At 39.8% G+C, this 21,155-nt stretch overlaps 1 protein-coding gene across 4 annotated transcripts in view; it reads left to right on the top strand.

The window, feature by feature from the left end:
* The window catches only part of PLAC9 (placenta associated 9), a 28,020-nt gene extending 10,569 nt beyond the window's left edge, over window positions 1–17,451 (top strand). Inside the window, exons 1-5 of one of the 4 annotated variants that reach the window (XM_007478464.3) lie at window positions 9,375–9,519; window positions 11,659–11,759; window positions 14,787–14,907; window positions 16,436–16,526; window positions 17,298–17,451. In XM_007478464.3, the coding sequence (XP_007478526.1) occupies window positions 9,501–9,519; window positions 11,659–11,759; window positions 14,787–14,907; window positions 16,436–16,526; window position 17,298 (333 nt within the window). In that variant the 5' untranslated portion in view covers window positions 9,375–9,500 and the 3' untranslated portion in view covers window positions 17,299–17,451. Of the gene's footprint in view, window positions 1–9,374; window positions 9,520–11,658; window positions 11,760–14,786; window positions 14,908–16,380; window positions 16,527–17,297 lie in introns of those variants that run through there. The other 3 variants (XR_001626691.2, XM_007478463.3, XM_007478466.3) reach the window with 3 other exon arrangements.
* Window positions 17,452–21,155: the final 3,704 nt, after the last annotated feature.

The raw sequence follows: 21,155 nt of genomic DNA, 5'->3' as shown, positions 1-21,155 counted from the left end.
CACCTCCCACCACCTTTCCCTCTCCCATAGCCGACCCATGATTCCACTGGTTATCACATGTGTTCTTGACTCGAGCCCATTTCCCTGTTGTTGGTATTTGCATTATAGTGTTCATTTAGAGTCTCTCCTCAGTCTTATCTCCTCCAACCCTGTAGTCAAGCAGTTGCCTTTTCTTGGTGTTTTTACTCCCACCATTTGTCCTCTGCTTGTGGGTAGTGTTTTTTCTCCTAGATCTCTGCAGATTGTTCAGGGACATTGCATTGCCACTAATGGAGAAGTCCATCACCTTCGATTGTACCACAGTGTATCAGTCTCTGTTTACAGTGTTTTCCTGGTTCTGCTCCTTTCGCTCTGCATCACTTCCTAGAGGTTGTTCCAATCTCTTGCTCTTTTATTTATTTATGATTACTTTTTCAGCTGGGTAGCTAAGTGGATTGAGAGTCAGGCTTAGAGATGGGAGGTCCTGGGTTCAAATTTGACCTCAGACACTTCCCAACTGTGTGATCCTGGACAAGTCACTTAACCTCCATTGCCTAGCCCTTACCGCTCTTCTGCCTTGGAACCAATACACCATATTGATTCCAAGATGGAAAGTAAGGATCCTTACCCTCTGTCTTAGAATCAATACTGGATATTTGAATTCCAACCTATATCTAAATTTTTCTGGGCTAGTCTCATCTGTTAAATGAGGGGTTAGGACTTGATGATTGGAAAGGCCCCTTCCCACTCCAAATCCAAGATGATGTATGATTTCTTCTAGACCTAAGCTGAATTTAAGAATATAACCAAAAGAAAGAAGCCCTGGTGCTTGGACTCAGGGAACTCTGGTTCTAATCTTACCTCTGACACTATAGCTGGGAATAATATGATAATAATAATAATAATAATAATAATAATAATAATCCCTTCCCTTCCCTTCCCTTCCCTTCCCTTCCCTTCCCTTCCCTTCCCTTCCCTTCCCTTCCCTTCCCTTCCCTTCCCTTCCCTTCCCTTCCCTTCCCTTCCCTTCCCTTCCCTTCCCTTCCCTTCCCTTCCCTTCCCTTCCCTTCCCTTCCCTTCCCTTCCCTTCCCTTCCCTTCCCTTCCCTTCCCTTCCCTTCCCTTCTTCCCTTTCTTCCCAATGGCATGGTATATGTGGCAATATTTTGAGAAGGATAAGAACACTCCAGAGCTCAGGGATTAGTGTTGTTAGTAGGTGGAAAGAGGACCTTTAGCCCCAGATTTTCCCCTTGAGGAGGATTTGGGCTAAGCTAGCTGTGGTCTCAGACATGCAAAGAACAGGGTGTTTTTAGGCAAAGATGAGAGGGTCAGACAGAAGTTAAAAAACAAACACAAACCCCATCTTGGCGTATTTTCTTGTGTTCTTTTCCCATTTGTGGAGTCTTTACAGGCAGCAGAAAGATGGGAAAAGGGAGGGAGCAAGAGAAGCAAGGGTGAAGGGAGTATAGGTCCAGGAAAAATGAGCTGTCCCAAGTCTGGTCTTTTTTTTTTTTGCTTCATCTGGCTCCTGGGCCCCTTCATCAGTGAGTCATCAAGGCCTTCCAGGGCCACAGGGGACTTGTGAGAGTTGGATGAGGAATGGGAGTTGGAGGGAATGGGAGGGAAGTGTGCTGTAGCATCTATCCAAGCCAGATGCTTAAACCAGTTTATGGCCAACTCCTATCTCTGCTGGGTGGGGGTTTGGGCTCGGAGTGGGGAAAAGACAGATTATTGTTAGAGGGCCCATCCTTCCTCTGAGCTCACTTGATTAGAGCAACTCTGGCAGTCGGGGAGTTTCTGGGAATGAGCTCCAACCATTTACAGCGAGGAACAACCAAGTACTATTCACTCCTTCCCCATCCTCTGTGCCTTCCTCTCTCAGGCTCAGCTCTTTCTAGCCCCCAGGTTGCCCTCTGGCAATTGAGAAGCAGATATTAATTGGTAGATATTCAAAAAGAAAAATCCAGTTCTGCCTTCAAGGAGTTTACATTCTACTAAAGACATACACACACGAATACAGAGTAAATACTAGATAAGCTGAAGAGAGACATTTATATGGGAGGGGAGACAAGTGGTTAGTGAAGTCAAGGGGATGAGGTTCAGGAAGGCTATAGCATCAAGCTAAGGCTTGAAAGAAGATGAAGACCGACTCTAAAAGGCAAAGAAAAGGAGCAAATATGGTCCAAGGCCACGAGTACCTTGTCTGCCTGCATAGAGACAAAAGAGAGAATCAATTTTAAATGGAATATAAAATGCATAAAGGGGCGTAGCATGAGTTTAGGATCAAGTGTAATTGGAGCCTGATCGCAGAGCTCCTAAAACGCCAGGTATGAAGTTCTCGTTTCTGTCTAAGAGGCAATGAAAAGTCATTGCTTTTAACATTCACTTTTTAAAACTTTTGAGTTCCAAATACTCTCTATCCCTTCACGCCCTCACCCACCCGCTGAGAAGACAAGCAATATGAGATCAATTATGCATGTGAAGTCATGCAAAATATATTTCCTGAATAATATGGAAATAGGTATCAAGTGACAACATTTGTACAACCCAATGAAATTGCTTGTCGGCTCTGGGAGTGGGGAGGGAAGATGGGAGGGAAAAAATGAATCATGGAAACATGGAAAAATATTCTAAAAATAAATAAATAAAATAAAAAACACATTTCCATATTAATTATGTTGCAAAGCAAAAGAAAAAGTGGAAAAAGTCTGCCTCAATCTGTATACAGAGATCATCAGTTCTCTCTTGAGTTCTTCTGTATCATCTTGTATCATTGTCTTGATCTGAGCAGATGTCTTTCACAGTTGACCTTTAATTATAATATTTGCATTATAAATATTACATATTGTATTATATTTATAATATTGCTCTTGTTTTGTACAACATTCTCCTGGTTCTGTTCACTTCACTTTGCATCAGTTCATATAGGTCTTCCCAGGCTTTTCTGGAACCAATACTCTCATCATTTCTTATGGCACATTAGTATTATATCACAGTCCTGTGCCACAAACTTGTTTGATCTTTCCTTAGTTGATGGACAACCCCTCAATTTCCAATGCTTTACCACCACAAAAAATTTTATATAAATAGTTTTATATAAATAAGTTATTTTCTTTTTCCTTCAATCTCTTTCAGGTATAGACCTGATAGTGATATTGCTGGGTTAAAGGGTATAACCCTTTGGGTATAGTTCCATACTGTTCTCCAAGAATGGTTGGACCAGTGGGCAGTTCTGCCAACAGGCATTAGTATCTCTATTTTTCCACATCTCCTCTAGCATTTGTCATTTTCCTTTTCTATAATATCAACCCATCTTAGGTGTGAAGTCGTACCTCAGAGTTGTTTTAATTTGATTTCTCTACTCAGTAAGGATTTAGACTAGCTGTATGACCCTGGGCAAATCACTTAACTACAGTTGCCTAACCCTGGCTGCTCTTCTGTCTTAGAACTGATATTATGATAGAAGTTAAGTTTTTAAAAATAATGATTTAGGGCATTTTAAAAAATATAACTATAGAGAACTTTGATTTCTTTTTCTGAAAACTGTTTATATCTTTTGACCATTTATCAATTGGAGAATGGCTTGTATTTTCATACATTTGACTCAATTCCCTAGATATTTGAGAAATGATACCTTTATCTGAGAAACTTGATATAAATCTACACACACACACACATACACACAGTTTCTTGCTTTCCTTTTAATTTTGGCTGCAATGATTTTGCTTAGGCAAAACCTTTATAATTTAATTTAATCCAAATTATCCATTTTATTTCCTGTGATCCTTTCTACCTCTTATTTGTTTATAAAATCTTCCCCTATCCATAAATTGACTGGTAAAATTTTCCAAGCTTACTTATTTATAATGTCATCCTTTATGCCTAAATCATGAACCCCTTTTCACCTTATCTTGATATGCAGTGTGAGATATTGGTTTATGCCTAGCTTCTTCCAAATTGCTTTCCAATTTTCCCAGCAATTTTTGTCAAATGGTGACTCCTTGCCCCCAGAGCTTGAATATTTTGGTTTATTTCTTATTTCTTAAGCCCCTACCTTCTGTCTTAGAATCAATACTACCTATTGGTTCCAAAGCAAAAGAACAATCAGGATAGGCAATGGAGATTAAGTGACTTGCCCAGGGTCACACAGCTAGGAAAGTGTCTGAGATCGGATTTTAACCCAGAACCTCCCTTCTCCAGACATGGCTCTGTATCCTCTGAGCTGCTAGCTGCCTACTAATCTTTGGATTTATTCAACCCTAGGTTACTATCATCATTAAATAAGTATTGCATATCCAGTTCATTCCATTGATCCACCATTGTATTGCTTAGTAAGTACCAGATTGTTTTGATGATAACTGCTTTGCAACATAGTTTGAAATCCAGTACTTTTAGGTCTCCTTCCTTCACATTTATTTTCATTTATTTGATTCCAACCGGGAGTTATTGAAGGTTTTTGAGTATTAGAATAACAACATAACTAACCTGGGATGAGCAATGTAAGAAAGAAGAGGGAGAACATATTTAATTCCCTATATCTTATGTAGTTAGACTGGGTCAAGCCTCCTGATGCCTCTGAGTTTTTAGTGACTTATCTGTAAAATGTGAACTGATGCCCCTACGAGGTCAAGGATGGAGAGTTTGGATGTTAAAGTTACAGTATTTAGAGGGCATCTAGTAGCACTCCATAATTTTTACAACTGAAGAAAACTGAGGTCCAGAGAAGTTTGTGTGTCAAAGTCCACAAAGCTAGTAAGAAGCATATTTGAACCCAGGTCTTTAGACTACATTTTCAGGGTTCTAGGCTCCCGGGATAAAGCTGATTTCCTTGAACAATGAATCTGGATGATCCAGCAAAGAGAAAAGAGGATATAAAGGCAAATAAAGAGAGAAGCATCAGACTAGTTCAACAGTGTTCAAGTTATTACACAACAGACTTTTTCTTGTGCCTGAAAAGTTCAGGGACTTGTATGGAGACACAGATCCTGGATAGAGCAGGATGCTGGGAAGTGGGGCAAAGTGATGGAGGATGTTAACTGCCCATCATTTGCTTCCACTATGTCAGTCAACTAGAGCAAGGATTACTGGGGACTGTGATCCCAATGCCTTTTAGATAAAATAAAACTCCTCTAATTTTGAGTTTGAAACCTTCCATAATCGAATTCTGAATTACCTTCTCAGATTTATATTGCATCATTCTCCTTCAGGCATTCTACATTTCAGTCAAACTTGTCTACTTGTTAGATCAATTCTCTGAACTCTGCAATTCATCTCCTGCCCTCATTCCTTGGCAGAGGTTGTGCCAAATGCCTGGAATGTTCTCTGTTCTCACTTCCAACTCTTAAGAATATTTCATCCCCTTCAAGGTTTAGTTCCAGGTGTCTCCTCCACAGACCTCATTCTCTGATCACTCCAGTTATCTCTTTCTCCCTCCTTAAAATTATCTTGCATATCAATTTCTATTTCTATGCGCTATTTACTGGTAGAATGAAAACTTCTCAAGGAAAAGGGCTGTGTGTGTCAGATCTTGGTATTCCTATTGTCTAGCACAGTGCCTGGCATGTAGCAAATACTTAATAAATATTTGTTGTATTGAATTCCCACACAGGAGTATGGGAGGGTCAGAGAAGACGATGGATTTGAAAATGCTAGAAAATAGGACTAGGCAGGATCTGCTAATAAATCTTTAATCACTCGCTTTTCCCCCAAAAGTGGTAAGACATATTTTTAACTTTAATTTGTATTATTAAAATTGTCTCACTTTCTTAAGTCTGCGGTTGTTGCTGTTCAGTCACACCAACTCTTTTTTGGAGTTTTCTTCTTGGCAAAGATACTGGAGTGTTCCTATTTCCTTCTTCTGTTTATTTTATTTTATTTTATTTATTTATTTTTTAAACCCTTACCTTCCATCTTGGAGTCAATACTGTGTATTGGCTCCAAGGCAGAAGAGTGGTAAGGGCTAGGCAATGGGGGTCAAGTGACTTGCCTAGGGTCACACAGCTGGGAAGTGTCTGAGGTCAGATTTGAACCTAGGACCTCCCATCTCTAGGCCTGGCTCTCAATCCACTGAGCTACCCAGCTGCCCCCTCTTCTGTTCATTTTATAGCTGAGGAAACTGAGGCAAACAGGATGAAGTGACTTGACCCGGTCACACAGGTTTTTGTTATTTAGTTGAGGCTGAATCTCCATGACCTCCTTTGGGATTTTCTTAACAAAGATACTGGAATGCTCTGCCATTTCCTTCTCCAGTTCATTTTACAGATGAGGAAATTGAGGCAAACAGGATTAAATGACTTGTCCAGGGTCACATAAGGTTTTGTTATTCAGTTGTATCTGACTCTTCATGACACCATTTGGGATTTTCTTAGCAAAGATACTGGAATAGTCTGCCATTTCCTTCTCCAATTCATTTTACAGATGAGAAAACTGAGGCAGACAAGGGCAAGTGATCTGCTCAGTGTCATACAGCTAATATCTAAGGACATACTTGAACTCAGGAAGATGAGTCTTCCTGGCACTAAACCTAGCACTATCTCCTGCCCAAGTCTAGAGAATCCATAAATCATACCCTGATTTGTAGCATTTGCAATTTTCTGATGTTTCAATGTTCACACTGAACATTTAATGATAGGCTCCTTAGCTGCCTTAGCCTACTCCTGGGGCTAGGAGTCAGGGAACCTGGGCTCTTAGGTTAGTCATCAGCTCATTCTGGGCCTCAGAGTCTTCATCTGTCAAATAAATTAGTTGATTTTTCTAAGCTATATTCCAGTGTGATGAATCCTTAACATTTAAGTGGAAGGACTCGTAAACAGAAATCATCAAAGGGGCAGTCACCTCCCAGTGATGCTAGCAGATTGCGGGGACCATCTCCTCTGAAGACTTTTTGGATAGTCAACAAAGGGACCTTTTGGGAGGGTTGATGAAGGATGAAAACTCATCCTTCCTCTAAGACCCTTCATACCTAGTGAGATCATGCATGTTAAAGCATTTTGCAAACCTTAAAGCCTCAGATAAACATCACTTATTATTGTAGTTTCTAGCAGGGTATGGGGGTAGAAATGCTTACCCCTTGGATACTTTGGATGTGAAGTTGCCAGCATTATTTAGAAGGCCGATGGAGACAGATAAATGATGACAGCCATTACTCTAGTCCATGTAATAGCTTAAGTCCCCCCTCTGCACTTCAAGATTTTCTGGGAATGATTTTAGGACCTCTTAGGGGGAGTATTCTAGAGTATCCTATGCTAAAGGCAATACTGACAGATCTCAAGGGCAGATCTTCCCCTCTCCTTTAGAGTCTACTTGGAGTATATAAAGGGAAGACTAGTAGTTCTGGTGTGAGACTTTCTAGCATATTTCACACCCCAGTAAACCATCTTGGCAGTTAGGCTGAACCAGATTGAAGTCAACTGATGGACCATAGACCCATTGGTGAGTTAGTGGGGTGTCTACCCTAGGTATGTGAAGACTTCCCCAGGTGAATGGGCAGATGAGAACACTTTGTTCCAATGACTTTGGAAGTGGCTAAAGCAGGCACTGTGGAGCAATTAGTGACTGGTCAGACAATGAGGAAACCAAAGTCATCCATTGCACTTGGAGCCATCTTTGGTCTTGCCACTGGACTTGGATGATTCTGGAACAGTGAGGCTGACAACAACTTTATGTAACTCTACCTTACTCAAATCCAATGTATGTGTAGGTCAAAAGACATCGCCAGTGACCATTTTGGTCCTTTTCAAGTATGGAGGACAGCAACCAACCAGCCAACCAACTTGGGTAGTAGCTATGGGTTACATAGTAGGGCATAATGGAGACATCACTGAATGGGGAATGAGGAGATCTGGGTTCTAGGTCTGATTCAACCACTGAGATTTTAATTCAATGTCTCTGGCTTCATGCTCCTGATCTGCCAAATGAAGATAATTTATCCTGCTTCCCTTATGAGATCTAATGAGATAATGGATGTGAAGATTCTGACAAATATGAATCAACCTAGAGATATAAAGTAGTGATGCCAAAAGAGCTAATGCAATCTTTTCCTTCCTCCCTTCCTTCTATTCTTCCTTCCTTCCTTCCTTCCTTCCTTTCTCTCTCTCACTCTCTCTCTCTTTCTTGATATCTCCTTACCATCTGTCTTGGAATCAATACTGTGTTTTAAGTCCAAGGCAGAAATGCAGTAAGGGTTAGTTAGGCAATGGGGGTTAAGTGACTTGCCCAGAGTCACACAGAAAGTATCTGAGGTCAAATATGAACCCAGGATCTCCTAACTCTAGGCCTAGGTCTCAATCCACTGAACCATCTAGGTGCCCCATTTAAGAAAAAATTAAATACAGAATCATTTGATTTTGAGAAGGGAGGGAACATAGTTAGACCTATGCTTCAGGAAAATTATTTTCTTGGCCCTACGAAAAATAGAGTGGAGTGAAAAGAAACTTGGGGCAGGTAGACAATTAATTTACATTGGGAGAAGACATTGATAGTTATGGGATGTGGAAGTCATTTACACCTTGATGCATTTGCCCTGGATCACGAATGTTCCCTGTATATGCATCACTTAACCCAGATGCCCTGACCTGTGTTCTCTGTCTCTGGATGGCCCTGCTAAAGTTGGGAACATCAGTTTATAAATGATCCATTTCAGTTGTGGCTCTCTCCAGCTCCTTTCAGTCTTATGGGAATAGGAATGGAGGAACTGAATAGTGAAATCATCCAGGGTTGGGGTTTGGCAAGGAATGCATAGAAACAGGCAAAGAGGTTGAGTACGGGACATGGGGGCACTGAATTGGGTAATTATATGGCAGAGATCAGAAAGGGAAGAAAAGGAAGCCAGAGAGGAGGCAGTGGCTTAGGAAATTACTTGAGGGGACAGATGAGAAACCATGATGAGGGCAGAGTAAGGTTAGGAGATGACAGATTTTGTGCTCGGATTAAAATATGTTACAACTTCTTACCTCTTTTTCCACTTTTAAAAAAACTCTTTACCATCTGTCTTAGTGTCAATTTTTAGACAGAAAAATGGTAAGGGCTAGGCAACTGAGGTCAAGTGACTTGCCCAGGGTCACACAGATAGGAAGTACCTGAGATCAAATTTGAACCCAGGACCTCTTGTCTCCTGGTCTGGTCCTCTACCCATTGAGCCACCTACTTGCCCCTTCTCTTTCACTCTTAAAATGAACCATACTGCCTTCTCCTAGGCTTATCAATTTAATGGTTCCTTAATGTGTTCAGAAACCATTTATAGACTTTTCTTACCCTACTAGTTGAAGGAAATATCCTGTAAAGTCTATTTCCTTAAACAAAAACGGGTTTGAAAGTTACTGGTAAGGAACAACATTTTAACCTCTTCCCAGCAGCCCCGTGGTTCTATGCTAAATAGCAATTGTTCTGCAAGCTAAAGAATTCTAAAAGCCTGTTCTGTGTCAATAGCAACTGGTTACAGAATTCTGAATAAAATAGTGACATTTCTATTACATCCTGAACAGCAAGTAGGAAACCCAGTCTCTTTCTCTGACCACTCTGCGCATGAAACAAGAAAAGAAAGGTACAAGGCACTCCACGGTCAAGTGTAAAATCATGGGGCATTGATTGAAGTAGGAAGTTGGCATTATTTAATAGATTGAAGGCTGGGCTTGGAATCGGGAAGTCTAGGGAGCAAATATCTCCTTTGGTACTTACTTGGGTAACATTGAACAAGTCACTGAATAAGTAACCACTCTCAGGCTCAGATTCCTAACTTGTAAAAGGGGATGATATGATCGCACGTGTATAATAACCTGGATCCAATTGCGTACCCTCTCAGGGAAGGGAGGGAGAGAGGGAGGGAGGGAGGGAAAGAATTTGGAACTCAAACTTTTAGAAAATGAATGTTAAAAATTATTACATATAACTGGGAAAATGAAAATATTACATTTTAATAAGGGGAAGGATGACAATAATATCTGCCTTACAAGGTTCTTTGGACTGACTGGATGATGTAAATAAAAATGATTTGTTAAACTTTAAAGTATAATCTCAATATAAGTACAGTATATACGATAAAATGAGATACAAAAAGGTACAATGTAAATGTGAATACAATATATAGACAATAAAATAAGATACAAAAGTACAATATAAATGTAAATAAAGATACAGAAAGTACAGTTGTCCCTCGCTATATCATGGTTCGCTTATTATGGCTTCACTGTAGTGAAGGTTTTTTAAAAATATGTATCTAATTTGGTATCACAGAGTTTTATGGATAAATACCATACTGTGCACAATGTACAAGTTTGCTAATATGAAATTGTACATGCACACTATTGGCTGATGGAATGAAAGGCGACCAATCACAGTGCTGTGTTCTGTATCCTGGGCACTGATTAGCTCAGTGACTGTAGCATCGGTCTGCTTGCTCTCCCTCACTGTGCCCAGACCTTCAGCATCTCTCCTCTTCCACTTTACATTGATGTCTGATCACTGCGCGTAGTGTTGCTCTGCAGTGTTGTGTGTTGGTGAAGCTTTCATAAAAGTTTGGAATTATGTATATATAAATAATAAAATAAATATAACGTCGCTACTTTGCAGATTTTCACCTATCCCCCGGGGTCTCTAGAATGTAACTCCCATGATAAGTGAGGGATCACTGTACAATGTAAATGTGAATACAGTATCAATATACAATACAATACAAAAAGTACAACGTAAATGTGAATACATATAAATAGACAATAAGGTAAGATACCAAAAGTACAACGTAAATGTGAATACAATATAAATATACAGTACAATGCAAAAAGTACAACATAAATGTGAATGCAATATCAATATATAATACAATACAAAAAGTACAATATAAATATGAATACAGTATAAATAGACAATAAAATAAGATATCAAAAGTACAACATAAATGTGAATACAATATAAATATACGGTACAATGCAAAAGGTACAATATAAATTTGAGTATTAGTATAAATAAACAATAAAATAAGATACAAAAAGTACAATGTAAATGTGAATACAATATAAATACACAATAAAATAAAATATAGGAAGTACAATATAAATTTGAATACAGTATAAATAGACACTAAAGTAAGATACAAAAATATGTAAATGTGAATTCAATATAAATATAAAATACAATACAATACAATATAAATATGAGAATATTATTATTCTCTGTATATATAAGACTTCCAGAGAAAGGAGATACCCTTCAGTCATCTTGGGTTAAAGGGTCTTAGAAAACTTCAGGAAGGGGTGCAGCTAGATAGCTCAGTGGATTAAGAGCCAGGCCTAGAGACACGAGGTCCTGGGTTCAAATTTGACCTCAGACACTTCCCAGCTGTGTGACACTGGGCAAGTCAATTAACCCCCATTACCTAGCCCTTATCACTCTTCTGCCTTGGAGCCAATACCCAGTATTGACTCCAAGACAGAAGGTAAGGGTTTAAAAAAAAAAAGAAAACTTCAGGAAGGGTGGGTCATAATGTGAGCCTTGAATGATAAGTTAGGAATATGGAGATGCCAGAGAACACTCACACCTATTGACTTTGTTTCTCCTTTGCTTCAAGAATCAGTGTTCTACCTTCTTAGAGCCCAGGTGTTCTCCTTGTTTGTTTTCTCAGATTATAGGGAAGCTGACAGTTGGGTGGAGGGAACTCAGCCTTAAACCAAGTTTGTGTCTCCTACAGCTGGACAATCATTTAAGCCCTCCAATGGGCAGGCAGACCTTTGGAAGAAGTGGTGTGATGAACATAAAGCTCTCCATAATCGCCTAGACGTCGTAGAAGAGGTACCAGCAGCTGTGGGCTGGGGAGGGACAAGATGGAGGGATGATGGGGAGGTGATGGGGATGGTGAGAGCAGAGGTGGAACAGTTAGAGAAAGAGCTCATTTGAGCCTCGTATGTGTCCAGCTCTGGGCCAAGTGCTGAGAAAAACAAGAAAACAGGTTCATGGCCATGTCTCCCCCAGTAGAGGAAACCAGACTAATGGGAAGTGATGAGAAAACAATATATGACAAGAGGGAATCAAGTCCTAAATTGTATACCAGCCTGCCTTGGGGTATCAGAAAAAACAAGGGTCACTGTAGACTAGAAGGAGCAGCAAAAGTTTCCTGTAGGAAGTGGGCTTTGAAAGATCAGTAGCATTGGGGTAGACCAAGAAGATCAAGGGGGACATTCTAGGTAAGAGGACCAATGCTAGCACCTCCATTGGAGACCTTTCTCAGGAGTGGAAGAGAGGTTCAGTATAGACCACCTGGTAACTTTAGAAGGTCCTAGAAACCAAAGTTTATAGGAATACAGGCTGATAACAGGACCTTAAAGGCCATCTAATCCAACATCCTCATTTTATACATGAAAAATCAGAGAACTAGAGAGATGGAACAATTTTGTCCAAAGTATTATGGGTAGTAAGTGACTGTGCTGGGATTTGAATTCAGATCCTCTGTCTCCAGTATTCTTTCCACAGTGTCCTGCTTGTTGCTTCTTGGTAGTTGTACTTTTCATCTTTATGTCCCTGGTACTAACACAGTGCCAAGCATATAATAGGTACTCATTATTATTGAACTGAGAAGTGATGATGATAACAAACAATAATAATAGTGTAAAATATCTTTGAATGAAATAAAAAAAAGCAATTGCTTGCCCTTTGGGGGGGTAAGAAAGGAAGGGAGGCAATTTGGATCTTATAATTTCGGGAACATGTTGAAAATTGTTATTATATTTGTAATTGAGAAAATAAAATATCTTTAAATAATAATAATAATAGTGCATGGTAGCTTTTTTTTAGTCTAGACTTGTGACTTCATCAGTATTGAGAGTTCTTCCTTAAGGAAATTTCCTCTCTAATCCAGATTGGGAGAGAAAAAAAAAATTTAAACCCCTTCCTTCCATCTTAGAATCAATATTTTGTATGGGTTCTAAGGCAAAAGAGCAATATAGGGTTAGGAGTGAGGGGTTAAAAGACATGCCTAGGAAGTGTCTGAGACCAAATTTGAACCCACGGCCTCCAACTCTAAGCCTGGCTCTCAATCCACTGAGCCACCTTACTGCCCCTTGAAAATTGTTTTTAGAGTTGTCGGGAGAACTATGACTTGCCCAAGGTCACACAGACAGGATGTATGAGAGTTAGAACTGGAACTCATGCCATCCTAATTTAGAGGTATACCCTCTGCATTGTACTGCTTCTCCTAATGGCCATATTAAGGGATTATTGTCATCACCATGATTGTTCTTCTTAGGGGAAACACGATAAACCCAAATACTTGTTTTTTCTAAAATGGCCAAATGTGCCACACATTTTTTTTGTTTAACAAATGGTTAATATGATAATAGATATTGACAAATATATGATATACAAAATTAAATTTAGAAAGTTTACAAAACAATGAATTTTTTACAACTTTTCAAATTCGAAACTCATTATTTTCCTAGAAGGCCACTAGAGGGAAGCATGACAAAAGTAATGTGAGCAGGCATCCAGGACTTTCTTTTGAAGGATGAAGACTAGCCTTTATTTTGTTGTTAGCAATTTATTTTGTGATTATTGGTCCCTTTTGACATCACCTTTATTTTTAAATATATCCCTCCTTCCTTTCCCACCCAATAAGTCTTTCCTTATAACAAGATGGAAAAAAGCAGCCCAGTCAAGCTAACCAACCTATCAAGGACATCCAAAATATTGGCTATACACCAGCTCAAACCAAAGAAGGGAAGGAGGGAGATTTGCCATTCACTTTATACTAGGTCTTATAAGTGCAAAATCAGAATCCAAAGGTTCTTGCTTTTCTGTTCAATCTTATTAAAAGCTCTCTTCCTTTTTTAAATTAAGGAAAATCCCCCAAAACAAACAAATAAATAAAGGAAATGTTGAGACTCCTAGACACAAGTACATAAGCATAGATAAGGGAAAGAATAAACATTTATAGAGTGCTAGGCACTTGTGCTATGCACTTTACAAATATTATTTCACTCACAATCAACCTGTTAAATTGGTGCTAGTAATAGCCCCATTTTACAGCTGAGGAAATCAGAAATTAAATGACTTGCCCAGAGTTATACAGTTAAAGGATTTGAACCCAGGTCTTCCTGACTTCCAGACTGGTGCTCAATCTATTGCCAGAGAAGTAGAGTAATGTAAGATTAAAAATTAATATCCAGGTAATACTCCAACTATTATATTTTTACAAAGTTTATTAATAATAACTTGAAGGGAAGCAAAGCCTCAGTAAAGAAAGAAAGTTCCCAGATCACACAGCAGAGGGGAGAGAGAGAGAGAGAGAGAGAGAGAGAGAGAGAGAGAGAGAGAGAGAGAGAGAGATAAAGAGAGAGAGAGAGAACGAGAGAGAGAATGAGAGAGAGAGAGAGAGAGAGAGAGAATGAGAGAGAGAGAGAGAGAGAGAGAGAGAGAGAGAGAGAGAGAGAGAGAGAGAAGGGATACAAATGACCATATAAAAAAATGTGAGCATGCCACATGGTGGAGAGGGGAAATGAAATCTGGGGAACAGGAAATCTTGGGGTACAACATTCTAATTACCCAGCAGATATGACATGATCCACAATATCACCATGATACAGATGATACATTCATGATACATGATACCACTATGATATCTCTCCCCCTAATATAGGTTTGACTCCATTATCCATTACATAATGTTCCCAGAACCTACCTATGATCAATAACATTAAATCTAGCAATGGTGTGGGAGCTGGTCTCCTCCAGACCAGTCTATAGAATCTGATCCTGATACAACTCACATTTCTGAGCTCTTCTTTTCTATCCCTTGCCCTGATTTTTTCCCTGTTTCCTTATCAGACTCTAGACAAGACTGTGGAGCACCTAGAATCTGAAGTAAAGAATCTCCTTAACCTGATGGATGGGATAGCATGGCACTTAGCCTCAGAGCTCGAGAATCCTGATAACCTCTTTGGAGATGGTGTGTATCCCCCAAATGGCCCCCAGTGCCCTGGCTTCAGCTTATCCTCCTGTTTTTGTCCCAAGCACAGCTCCAGCTGGAATTTAATGGCTCTCAAGCACTCTGGGGGTAAAAAGTGAGAGGGATTATAATAATAATAGCTAGCATTTACTCAGCACCTACTGTGTTCCAGAAATTGTGCTGAGTACTTTATAAATATTATCTCCTTTATCCTCATAACTGTGTGAAATAGGTGCTATTATTATCCCCATTTTACAGTGGAGGAAACTGAGGCAAACTAAAATTAAGTGATTTACCCAGGGTTGCACAGCTAGAAAGTGTTTGAGGTATGTTTTGGACTTGAATTTTCTTGAGTCCAGGGCCAGTGTTCTACCCACTGCATCACCTTGAAAAGAAGGAAGTAGTGTAGTTTGGGTGTCATTTCTTTCCTTTTCTTTCTTTCTTTCTTTCTTTCTTTCTTTCTTTCTTTCTTTCTTTCTTTCTTTCTTTCTTTCTTTCTTTCTTTCTTTCTTTCTTTCTTTCTTTCTTTCTTTCTTCCTCCCCTCCCCTCCTTCCTTCCTTCCTTCCTTCCTTCCTTCCTTCCTTCCTTCCTTCCTTCCTTTCTTTTTTTAACCCTTACCTTCAGTCTTAGTATCAGTTCTAAGGCAGGAGAGTGGCAAGAGCTAGGCAGAGTTCAGGGACTTGCCCAGGGTTGGGCATCTAAAAAAACACCTGAGGCTAGATTTGAATCTGGAGCCTCTTGACTCCAGGCCTGGTGTTCTGTAGGAAGTGATTCTCCTCTTTTCCTCTTAAAGCTAATCCATGAAATTTACTCTATCCCTTACTTCCTACAGCTCCATCCACTGTGCCACCCAGCTGCCCCTTGGGTGTCTTTCAATAGGAGAATAAAGGGGCAGGATCCATGGGTACAGACAAGGCTAAAGACCTCCCGTGTGGTCCTCTCAGCATTCCCCTCTTCCCTTTCATTCTCAGTAGGGATGAGTACCCAAAGACAAAAGCTGGATCAGACAAGAGATTGCAGCTTTGGGGAGAAAATGTTCTCAGACTGGGAGCTCTTTAGAGGTCTTGCTCGGTGTTGGGCTAAGCTGTAGCGGGATCTGCAGGAGATTCCTAACCTGGGCAAGAAGGATGAACAAAGCGGATCTTCTATGTCTTAGAGAGACATCTATATCCCTCTCTGTTTCACATGGCTGCTTTAGACTCAAGGCGTGTGAATAAAGGCACATATTTGGGGGTTGCTTTGGACCAGGTTCTGTGACTTCATAGGGATAGCTAGTTCCTCAGCATAGAAAACTCCCTTTACAAAGGAAGACGGACACTCCGTCTGCCATTTCTAGTCTGGGGCTCTGAGGGTCCCCAGAGTTGGCCCAGATCAGAAGCAGAACTCTCACCCGGGTCTCCTTGGCACAATAACTCCAGTTGTGCCCACTCTGCCAAACTGCCTTTCTTCAATTGCACTTTTGGACACACTAGCTCTAGCTCAAGGGCTGGAAAAACGCTAAAGCACCACCGTTCCTGCTATCAACAGGAGGAAAAATAGAGATGGCTGAATCTTGCCCTCTTCAGGGAGGAGAGCTCCCCACAGACAAGGAAGAGGATGCTGGGGGAGGGGATTTGTGGTAAGCCTCAGTGGAGATCTCAGTTAGCACTGGGGGCAGGTCCTGCTCTCCCCAACTGTACCCCTTCATGCATCCCCCTTCCCCCCAATTCCCTGAAGCCTTAACCACTCTTCCATCCTTGAACTCCTGTAGACAAGGGGTGAGCCCAAAGCCATTTCCCAGAAGAGTTTGGAGAGGCAAAATCTGTTGCCCCTTCCACTCTGGACTTCCTCCTAGCAGGCTTGAGGATCCAGAACGTGCCTGAAGAAGCAGCTGGGTTTCCCATATAGAGCATCAGGACAAAGGACAAGGGCTAGGCAGAATGTCAGCAAGCCTGAGACATGGCCAATGGGTTTTGGCATCATCAGCTTCCTAGTACCATAGACATGTCCATTCCTCTTTTTTTCTCTTCCCTCCTACTTAACAAAATCTCTCTTGGGGAGGGACTGCATTAGTACCTTATCCACTGGAGGGAATGTTAAGTCTTAGGGGTTTGCATTGTAAACCTGTCTTTGATACTGAGGAAAAAAAAAAAGCTTTGAGCCCAGGGGGAAGAGTACCATTTGGACACTGGTGGGGGACGGGGCCAGGGGATTCCTTGGCAGTTTCCACTTTTAGAGACAAGGTAGTCACTCATTTTAGCCCCACAATACACAGGAGTTGGAAGGGGTCCTTCCCCATGGAAAAGTTTCCCCATCATTGAGAATCTAGATCCCTACTACCCTCCCACCTCCAGGCATTCCTTTTGTAGCTGATGTGTCCACCAACCATGAGACTTCCCATTTCTTACAGAATCCATTTGAAGGCTAAGAGGACCTGGGGCTGAGGGCAGCAGGGGCTCCCCAGCTTTTTGGATATTTCATCCTGAAGGTGGCTGTTCTTTTGGATTCACTTGGATATGTGTTGGGAAAGGCTGTCTTGTAATAAATGTCACTCATCCTGTAAACAGTGGCTTGAAGACTTTTGTACTCACAAGTTTGATCAGCCAGATTCATTGTTTAAGGAAATCAGCTTCATCCCAGGAGCCTAGAACCCTGAAAATGTGTTCTAAAGACCTGGGTTCAAATCTGCTACTTTTGTGGACTTTGACACACAAAATTCTCCTGACCTATTTTTTCTCAGCTGTAAAAATTATGGGGTGGTGCTAGATGCCCTCTAAATCCTAGGACTTTAATGTCCAAATTCTCCATCCTCGGCATTGGTGGGGGCAGCCCACATCGACAGAAGGGTAACTAAAACCTCAGAGGCATTTAGAGAAAATGGAAAGGGGAAGGTTTGAAAAGGCAGTATCAGACCCCTGATTTACCATGGTACTCTGGGGACATTCTTGGGTAAATATCTCTGGGCACATTTCCCCATTTGTGAAACAAGGTGCTTGACTCCCGCTGATCCTTAAAGCTTGACTATAGTTAATTTACTCTCATAGGCCAGTGATTCCCAACATTTTTTGGTTCTTCAGTCATTTTACAATAACAACAACAAAATGGGTTGTGAACCCCCTGAATAATTTAATATTATACTTATAATATTCTTTTACTGCAATAACAATGATAACTTTTGTTCCTAAAAGTTTCACACTAGAATGTATGTTACACAATTCTATAATTAGGAAACTCAAATTAAACTATATTAAACCATAATTATGGAAATGTAAAATTATTAAGCTGTAAATTATGCAATATTTACATTTTGTAAGAATTAAAGGTAACCCAGCAAGACCATTTGTGCTTACTATTTTCTGCAAGACTTTTTAATAAACTAAATTACAGCTTGGAAGATATTATATACAATATGTATGTATAATTATAATACATAATATTATAATCACACATAAACTTAAATTCAATGTTTTGCTTTTTTATTTGAACAAAAATTTTCATTATTTAGCTCAACACCAGACACAATTTTTAAAGTCCTCACCTGTCTTAGAATCAACACTACATATCAGTTGTAAGGCAGAAGAGCAGTAAGGGCTAAGAAAACTAAGGTTAAGTGACTTGCCCGAGGTCACAGAGGTAGGGTGTATCTCTTATCTCTTATCATTGAACTTCCTCTAGGCACAATCTTAAATCTCTTTCCACATTAAGTTTATTTCTGAATTTTAAAAAATGTCCTTTTAGGGGGCAGCTGGGTAGCTCAGAGGGTTGATAGAGTCAGGCCTAGATTTGGGGGGTCCTGGGTTCAAATTTGACCTCAGATACTTCCCAGTTGTGTGACCCTAGGCAAGTCACTTGACTCTTATTGCCTCGCCCATACCACTCTTCTGCCTTGGAAACAATACTCAGTATTAATTCCAAGACGGAAGGTAAGGGTTTAAAAAAAATGTTCTTTTAATATTCATAGCTGCTCTCTTTGTGGTGGCAAAAAATTGGAAAATGAGGTGTCCCTCTATTGGGGAATGGCTGAAGAAATTGTGATATCTGATGGTGATGGAATACTACTGTGCTGTAAGGAATGATGAACTGGAGGATTTCTATATGAACATGAATCATGTATCCATGGAAAAATATTCTAATAAAATTTTAAAACGTTCTTTTGTTTTTTCCTCAATTACATGTAAAAATAGTTTACGACATTCATTTCAAAAAGAATTTTGAGTCTCAAATTCTCTTCCTTTCCCATCCCCATTTCCTGCTGAGATGATAAGGATTCTAATACAAGATTTCACATGTGCAATCATGTAAAACATTTTCCCCATAATATAATAAAAATTATTCCTTTTTTATTAATCCTTTTGTAAAAAGAAATTTGAACACAAAGAAAATTAAGGAAGTGAAAAAAAATTAGTTTTGGTCTAGATTCAGACTCCATCAATTCTTTCTCTGGAAGCCAATGGCATTTCTTAGCATGAGTCCCCTAGGATTGTTTTAGATCATTGCATTGCTGCTTATTTGGGCTTTTTGATTTAAATCAATAAAGTGGAAATGTTCATTCACACAAATACATAGGGGAAATGATAGGGGAATTTTACAAGCTCTCTCGGCGGAGAGATAGCAATGAATTTTTATCCTTGTAGCCAAAAATGTACAATGATATCATTTTAAAGCAAAATTTGTAGTCCAAGAGCCATTGATATGTCAATGAAGCGTTCTTTTCCACCCATTGTTATCAATCACATAAAAGACTTATGAAATGTATAATGAATCCAATTTCATTTGTAGGAAATTCTAGGAAAATATTCATTGAAAGTCGCTTTTCTTACTTTGTCTTGAACATCAAAGATCTTTCCATTTCCACCCTGTAACATTGCATTGTCGGTTACATTTTTAAAAGGTTTCTCCTAAATATGCCCGTACTTGTAGCTGTGACCTACAGCACATATACTCTGGTGAAAAGGATGATGAGTGAAGACAACGAACTCTTCTCTCGATTCAAATAGATGAAAAAGAACTCGGACATGGAATAATCACCTAACTGCTATGTGTGTTAGAAGAGTATCGTGCTCATTGTTCAGCTCTTTTTAGCCTGAACTGCGGGAATCTAATCTGCAACATAATTGGGTATTTGCTGCTTACGGCTCCATTAAAGCAGTTATTTATTATTTTAAAATATAATTTTATTTTTAAAAATATTATTTGATGGTACATGATTCTTGTCTCCCTCTCAGAGCTGATAAACAATTCCGCTGGGCTATACATTATTATAATATATATATATGTCATCACTCAAAACCTATTTCCATATTATTCATTTTTGTAATCGAGTAATCTTTTAAAACCAAAACCCAAATCCTCTGCCCATATGAATAAGAGATAAATCATGATTTTCTTCTGTGTTTCTATTCCCACAGTTCTTTCTCCAGATGTGGATAGTGTTCTTTCTCATAAGTCTCTCAGGATTGTTCTCTATTGTTGCATTGGTAGTAGTAGTCTCTCGGTAACCAAGGATGACAATTGTCTTTGTGCGTTTTCATCTATGGTGTATAGATGAGTGTGCACAAAGACACTTGTGTGAGAAGATTTAAGTGGAAACGTCTTGCACAGAGACAGTCCCACTCTCTCTGCGTTGGAAGCCTGGGTCCAGTGGCACGAAAGATCATTACACCTGGAGACTTCCTCAGCTGCATTGGGTGGCTGTGTTGTCCTTTGTGTTTCAACATGCCCTAAGCACTCCACAGTGCCTTGCTGCGTTGCCATCTCAGCCGTTGAACCTTCTTGTTGGTTTCATCCGTCTGTTCAGCCGAAGCAGTCTTCACATGCTGAGTGAGCAAAGCCTTATTCCACCATTGTTGCATTGGTATTGGTAGCAAAATCTATTACATTTGATTATCCCACAATGTTTCAGTTACTATATACAATGTTCTCCTGGCTCTGCTTATTTCACTGCACATCGGTTCATGGAGGTCTTTCCAACTGTTATAGAAATCAAGTTAGTCATTATTCCTTATAGCATAACAGTATTCCATCACCATCATATGCCACAATTTGTTCCTCCAGTCCCCAATCGAGGGGCATCCTCTTATTTTCCAATTTTTTGCCACCACAAAAAGCAGAGCTATAAATATTTTTGTACAACAGAGTCTTTCCCATTTTTAACAATCTCTTTGGGATACAGACCTAGTAGTGTAGTGGTAAGGCTGGATCAAAGGGCAGGCATTCTTTTAGTGCCCTTTGGGCTTAATTCCAAATTGCCTCCAAGATTGGTTGGATC

Source organism: Monodelphis domestica, chromosome 1, assembly GCF_027887165.1.
Source record: "Monodelphis domestica isolate mMonDom1 chromosome 1, mMonDom1.pri, whole genome shotgun sequence".
Lineage (NCBI taxonomy): Eukaryota > Metazoa > Chordata > Mammalia > Didelphimorphia > Didelphidae > Monodelphis > Monodelphis domestica.
Note: the sequence above shows the minus strand (reverse complement) of the source record. Positions and strands in the feature narration are given on the sequence as shown.